General features: G+C 24.6%; 2 protein-coding genes across 2 annotated transcripts; both read right to left on the reverse strand.

Moving 5' to 3' along the window:
- Positions 1-320: 320 nt before the first annotated feature.
- On the reverse strand, positions 321-2,969 carry LOC122501368. Its single transcript, XM_043610764.1, has 3 exons — positions 2,849-2,969; positions 1,206-2,388; positions 321-1,041 (listed from the first exon to the last, which is right to left on the reverse strand). The coding sequence occupies exons 2-3, from the start codon at positions 1,578-1,580 to the stop codon at positions 718-720; spliced, it is 699 nt and encodes a 232-aa protein (XP_043466699.1). The 5' UTR covers positions 1,581-2,388; positions 2,849-2,969; the 3' UTR covers positions 321-717.
- Positions 2,970-3,434: 465 nt separating this feature from the next.
- On the reverse strand, positions 3,435-7,367 carry LOC122501377. The gene is made up of 3 exons (XM_043610774.1): positions 7,219-7,367; positions 5,115-6,272; positions 3,435-4,952 (listed from the first exon to the last, which is right to left on the reverse strand). Exons 1-3 carry the CDS (start codon positions 7,303-7,305, stop codon positions 4,686-4,688), a joined length of 1,512 nt encoding a protein of 503 aa, XP_043466709.1. The 5' UTR covers positions 7,306-7,367; the 3' UTR covers positions 3,435-4,685.
- Positions 7,368-7,576: the final 209 nt, after the last annotated feature.

Genomic DNA, 7,576 nt, shown 5'->3' on the forward strand with positions numbered 1-7,576 from the left:
TAATTAATTTAAAATAGTATTAAAAGTAATTGAAATTCTTCGATGAGTTTTATTATTTATGAAAATAATTGAATTCTTGCTTAGAATTGATTTTTTTGAAAATGATATTCTAAATTATGTGAATTCCTATAGAAATTTTATTATTTATGAAAGTAATTGAATTTTATCAATTTTTGTTTAAATTAAATAATTAAATTCTTTTACGAAATTTTATGAAAATACTAGATGTTGAAAATAATTGAATTTCGAATATTTTTTGAGAATAATTGCATTTTTTTATTAAATAAATTACTATTAGATTAGTTTAAAGATTTCTGAAGATAAATAAGAGAAGTTTTAAAATTTGTTATTTTAATCATCTGGCTGCACTGGTTCATCGTAATTGTTCACAAATTTTGTCAAATTATTGTCATCTAAAGCATGTAAAAAAAATATATTTTGGAAAGCAATTAGAAAATGTACAATTTCTTGAAGTTTGGTCATAATAATCTGGTAGCGCAGGAATAACCAAATCATTGTAATGAATACTATACTACTTGGTTCATTAGGTGAAAAATAATTCGAAAAATTAACAAAATAAAATACAACTTTTGAATAATCTCTAATCATCTTGTATTCCAAATAACCAATCCACTGATTGGTTATTTGAAGTACAAGATGATTGATGATTATTCGAAAGTTTTATTTTATTTTGTTAATATTGTTTAGCCTTAATTTTCAGTATTTATGTTTGTCTGTGGTCGATGAGTAGACGTAATAATAAGTATAATTAGATTGAACCAAATAAATATGTTTCATAATTACATCGTACAGAAACTGTTCTGAATTAAGAAAATCTTCTCGCTTTACTGTTGGTACTACTCTGCTAGCTCTTATTTGGTCAACAATTATTTTTATCCCCGCTCTCATATCATCTGGCACAATTATCACTAGTCTCTTGAACTTTACATAAAAAAAAAGATCATCAATAGTTTCCCAATGTTCATAAATAGTAAGGATTGTATTGTTCATAGGTTCGTAGTTGTTACTATTATTTACACTCTGTAAGCAACGAATATTTAGAATTAAAATTTATGTTAGATTATTTTTGTATAGTCCTCTCTCAATACTTTAGATACTATTAGTTTTCTAGATACTACTATTCATTTCCTATACTAATAATCCATAAAATTTTATAATTTATACATTACAGGTTTAAAACTTACCAGAAAATCCTCAACAAGATCATAAGTAGTAGTCATTACATCAGTCCAATTTTCACTTACATTTAGCATTTCCCCTTTGAGAAAATTGAGTGCGTAGGAAATTTGATATTCGCTCATAGTATATTCATAATTATAGTATATCATTAAGGTGTTAAACCAATCTAATTTGCTTATCAATGATTTTGCGACAAGTTGTTGTAGGGTATCTATCCAAGCTGTTATGTTGTAGGATGTAATATCTGATATTTCTTTTATAAAACAAAATAAGTCAAGCATTTTTATTTCGTGTTCATTTTCACAAAGACTGACACATGAAATATCATTGCTTTTCAACATAGTGTTATTGATCCAATTTAAATAATCAATCGTAATCATAAAATCATTGAGATAAAGTTGATTTTTAATATTTCGGTAAAATACATCTAATTTCACTTCTAGATTTTTTGACTGAAAGCAAATTAATCTTTTTTCCACAATTGTTCTTTTTTTACTTTTTTCTACACTTTCGCTATTAATTTAAATTTGTTCGAATAATGAGTTTAAACGCATTAAGGAACTCGTGCTTTGAGAATTAAAGTTGAATCCCATTGAAGTACAAATGTCATCATTATCAAAAACGGTAAAGGATAAGTTTCGTGTTTCCTTCTCCCCAAATAATTTTTTACGTAACTTGATTAATTCTGAGAAGCTTTCATTTTTCTGTAGTTTTTTATTTACATACTTGAGAAGAGTACAATTGGTGCAACTTGGTTTTAGTGGAACTAAAATATCTTCAAAAAAAAGAAAACTCTTTCTTTACGTTAACAAAATGAAAGGTAATGTCTAAATTGTCTTTTAATAGCTTCTTTTGGGAATTTATGATCAAAAAATGGTCCTGAATGTTTACTGGATAAACAAAATAATATGAGTCGTTGGCTTTGATTAGATGGATATTTTTCGATATAGTATGATATAATTGACTGTAATGAGGGTTATTCTTGATTCCATAATCATTTAATATTCATTTGCTCTCATTCAAATTTCTAACTCTGTTTATACCATCAAGAAATTTATCTGATACAATTTCTACCAACGGCTTACACTTTTTTTTGAAAAGCACGGAATCAGTTCCTAAAAAATTATCGTAAATAGAACAAATACTGTTTTTAAACGTGTATGACTTCATTTCCTTTTTTTTTTCTACCTGTAAAATACTCATTTTCAGAAACAGTCACAAATTTTTAAGATGCATCCTTAGATGTAAATACATATTTTTTTATAGAATTTATAAATTTATATTTCAATAGAATTTAGTTCATTTGAAAACAAACATTTATAAAAAATTTTCAGAATATAAAAATTAGAAATTAATATATTCTAGAATATTTTTTAGAAAAACAACTGTACCCTAATCGTAAGCACAGAGTTATAAAAAGTAATCGTTTTGTGATTTCTTCAAAAAAAGAAATTATTAACTTTTTACGATTGCTTGATAATTTTTTTTACAAAAAATTGTTAAATTTAGAAAAAAATTCTTTTATTGCTCTTTTTATTATCTAACTCTAAATCTTATTATTTATGCAACATGCAAGTAACAGAAACAATATGAAGTTATGATATTATTTAAAGAAAAATATTATTTTTAAATTATTTCTTAAACTTACATTGTTTTGTGTAATAATTGAAATTTTTCCAACGAGCAGGAACAAAATCAAACCAAGCCCTGTCAAAAATTTTCCTCGATTGTCCATGTTTGCTTTACTATTGAATATAATTATTTCTTTCAACACTTGTACTGATATATTATTGAAATAGAAAAATGCATGCTTATATACGTAAAAAATCATAAAATATAATCAATTTTTTAACAACTTTAACATTTTTTATTACTTTGGCATTCATAAGTTTATGACATTTTTACTTTTAAAGTTTTAATCTCAAAAACTTTTTTTGCGCATTGCGAAAATTGACGATTTATTACAAAAAAGAAAATTGTACTTTTCTTTCAAAAATAAAAAAGATTTTTATTTCAGAAATTAGCACTAATAGTAGAAAATTATTTCAAAATTTTTTATTTAATTTTTTAATTTTTTATTAATTTCATAGATTTTTTTGTTTTTCTCATTTTAAACAATATTTATTTATTTATAAAAATTTTACTTTTTTAGAAAATAAAAATTATAATTGAAGAAAAATATTTTTTTTAATTAGAATACGGAATAATTAAACATTTTATTTTTTAATTATTTATTAATTTAAATATTTTACAATTTGTTGCTTAAAATTAATTCTATTGTCATAATAGGCTTTAAATTGGAAAAGAAAAGAAATCTTGTATTCTTTGAAGATTTTTTTTTGTTTTTCAATAAATGTATAAGATTTGTTAAGTTAATAGTTTCTGTGATATTTTTTACAATAATAAAAAAAATAATGTTAATGCTTCAAAGAAACTTGCAGTATATCAAGAGCATTAAAATGAATAAGAAATTATAAATTATAAAATTATAAATGTTATTTTTCTTATATCTCTAAATTTATGATTTATTGCATGTTGAAGAAATCGTCTTGTTTTTAACAATCGAATAGATTTTGTTAGACAAATCAGTACCATTTAAGAAAATTTTTGGTATTTCGGAGTAAAGAGTGTCTGATTTTATAAACAGTTGAATCTCATTATACATATAATCAAAGTGTTGCATTGATAATAATTCCTCTATCCAATCCTTCGTCTTTAACAAATATTCGGTTACAGTATTTTTCTCATTTTTAACAATACTTTTCATGTAGCTAATTTTATAAGATTTCTGATCAATAACTTTTAGCATGCCTTCAATATAATTTATTTTTAAAAAGCAAAAGAATTTAAGAAATTTAAAAATTTCTTTCTTACTACAAAGAGATGCTAAATTCGTATTATTTCTTTCATTTATTGATGTTATGTTCTTATAAGCAGAATTTATTAAATTCTTAAAAACAAGTACATCATTTAATCCAGTCATGCTAAAATTAATATCAGATCTATTATTTAAGTTTCTCGAAGATAAGCACGGTAAACCATTAAATAAATAGTTCGTGTCATAAGAATTTTGTTGTTGTTTCACAAAGTCATAAAATGTTTTAGAGTATTTAACGTAGTCTCTGTTTTTATAATTTGAATTGTGATTATTTATAAATTTTGGCAATTTACTGTAAAAAGAAGTGCATAAAGAAAAATATTTTGGAAAGCGCTTAAAAAAATCTTGATGAACTTTAATTAAATATGCGGGATTTATAAAGCGCGTCTTACAATTTCCTGAAGATTTGTCACAATAATTTGGTAGTGCAGAAATAACCAAATTATTGTCATAAGGATCAGATTTTTTACCAAGAGAAAAATAACGCTCAAATTTTACAAAATAAAATACAACATTTGAATAATCTTTAATCATTTTGTATTCGAAATAGCCAATCAATGGGTTTCCTTGTCTTTTGGTAGTCGTTGGGTAGACGTAATAATAAGTATCATTGAACCAAATAAATATTTTTCATAATCACATCGTACAGGAACTGTTCGGAATAATGAAGATCTTCTCGCCTTACTTTTGGTACTACTCTACTAGTTTTTATTTTGTTAACAGTTGCAATCCCTGTTCTCATATTATCTGCCACAATTATCACTAATCTGTTGGATTTCACCTCAAGAACTAGATCATCAATAGTTTTCCAATGTTCGTAAATTGTGCAGATTGTAATGTACGAAGTTTCATATTTGTAATCAGTAATTCTACTCTGTAGGCAAGGAATATTTAGAATTACTATTTATGTTTGGTACTTTTAATTTTACTATGCACACACAGTGAAAAATTTTAATATTTACAAGGCCAAAAAATTATTTTCCAATGAATAAAATATCAAAAAAAAAAAATTTTACATTGTAGGCTAAAAACTTACCAAAATATCCCTTTTCTCATTGGTATTATTCAGCTTATCATTTAAACGTTTAAATTCTTCTAGAGCTCTATGGAAAATTGTATTAATAATGGAGACAATTGGATCTACGATTATAATATATTCATCTGTATAGAAGTATCTTGCCAAGTTATACCACTTTAATATGATACTTAATGGTTTTGTAACAAGTTTTTTTAGAGCTTCTGTCCACGCTGGTATGTAGTGAGATGTAACATCTGATATATCTTTCATAAAACAAAAGAATTTAAGTATTTCTATTCTGTGTTTATTTTCACAAAGACCACCATATGAAACATCATTGCCCCTCAATGAAGAAATAGTCCTATTGATCCAATTTAAATAGCCATTTGTAATTAGAAAATTTTGTACATAATGCTCACTAATCCTAAAATACAGATATCTTGACTGAAAGCAACTTAAACTTCTTTCTACAGTTCTTCTTCTTTTACTTTTTTCTACATTCGCGCTATTGTTTTGAATTTGTTCTAGTAATGAATTAAAACGCATTAAAGAACGCGAGCTTTGAGAATTATTGTTGAATCCCATCCAAGTACAAATGTAATCATTATCGAATGGCGTAAAGGTTAAGTTTTTTGTTTTTTGTTCTCTAAATAATTGTTTCCGCAACTCGAATAATTCCGAGAAGCTTTCGCCTTTTTGTAGTTTTTCATTTATATATTTTACAAGAGGACAATTGGTGCAGCTTGGTTGTAATGGAATGAAAATATCATCAAAGAAAGGAAACTCTTTCTTTACATCAAAAAAATGGAAGATAATACCTAAATTGTTATGTAATAACTTCCATTGGAAATATATGGTCAAAAAATTGTCTTGAAAGTCAACTGGATAAACGAAATAATATGTGTCGTTGGCTTGGAATAGATAGATGTTTTCCGATACAGTTTGGTATAATAGACTGTAGTAAGGGTTGTTCTGGATCCCAGCATCATTTAATATTCTTTTGCTTTCACTCAAATTTCTTACTCTGTTTATACCGTCAATAAATTTATCTGCAATAATTACTATCAACGGCTTGTACTCTTTTTCGAAAAGCATAGAATTAATTACTGATAAATTATCGTAAATCGTGCAAATATCATTTTCAAATGTCAGTGGGTTTATTTCCGTTTTTTCTACCTGTAATATTCGCATTTTCATTAAAAAAATAACAAACTTAGAAATCATACAAAAATTTGTTTTTATTCCTTATGACTCCCGATAGAGAAATTGACTTGGACTTTTGATTTTTGTTAATTTAGTTAATAATGACAATCTGTCCTTCAAATTCGTAATCAGCGATCCAAAAACCCCCCGAGTAACAAGTTTCAAGCAAATCCGATTAATTTTTAAAAATATCCGCCATATTGGATCCGCCATTTTGAATTTTTAAAATCTGACTTCGGATTCTTATTCAGCGACCCCAAAAACTTTTCTTTACCTAGTTTAATCAAACTATGTTAAAACTTGCTAAAGTTATTAAAAATATTTTTATAATTGAATAAAGTTCATTAGAAAAGGAACATTAAAAAACTAAAATTTTTGGGAATGCAAAAATTAGATAATAAAATTATCTAGAATATTTTTTAGAAAAACTTTTTTCCTAATCGTAACCGTAGAGTCGTAAAAAGCAATCGCTTTTTTATTTTTTTTAACAAAATTATACTAACTTTTCACGACGGCTTGATAAATATTTTTTTTAATTTGCAAAAAATTATTAAATTTACAAAAAATTCTTTTATTGCTTTCTTTATTTTCTAACTCTAAATCTTATCATTTATGCAACATGCAAGTAACAGATACAATATGAAGTTATGATATCATTTATAGAAAAATATTATTTTTAAATTATTTTTAATTTAAAAACGCAGTTTTGATACAAATTTGATTAATTATTTTTATTATTCATTTATTTCTGAAAGTATTATTATTTACCAAATTAATAAAATAATTAAAATATACAATCTGTTTTTTAGTCTAAGAAAATCGAAATTATCTTATTTTGTTTCTCGATAAGAAATGCACGTATACGGAATAAAAATAATGAATAAATATTTTAAATAGAATTTTTTATTCTTAAACTTACATTATTTTCCGTAATAATTGAAATTTTCCCGACGAGCAGGATCAAAATCAAACCAAGCCCTGTCAAAAATTTTCTTCGATAGTCCATGATTGGTTTTCTTACGAATATACTTTCTTTCAACACTTTTACTGATATACTATTGAAATACAAAAATTCATGCTAATATGTATAAAAAATGTATCATAAAATAGAATCAATTTTTTAATAACTTTAACATTTTTTATTACTTTGACATTCATAGGTTTATAACATTTTTACTTTTAATCTCTAAAAATTTTTTTGCGCATTGCAAAAATTCACTATTTATTACATCGAAAAAAAATGTTTTCTTTCAAAAATAAATATATTATATTTTACA

Source organism: Leptopilina heterotoma, unplaced genomic scaffold (assembly GCF_015476425.1).
Source record: "Leptopilina heterotoma isolate Lh14 unplaced genomic scaffold, ASM1547642v1 Lhet_209, whole genome shotgun sequence".
NCBI classification, from domain to species: Eukaryota; Metazoa; Arthropoda; class Insecta; order Hymenoptera; family Figitidae; genus Leptopilina; species Leptopilina heterotoma.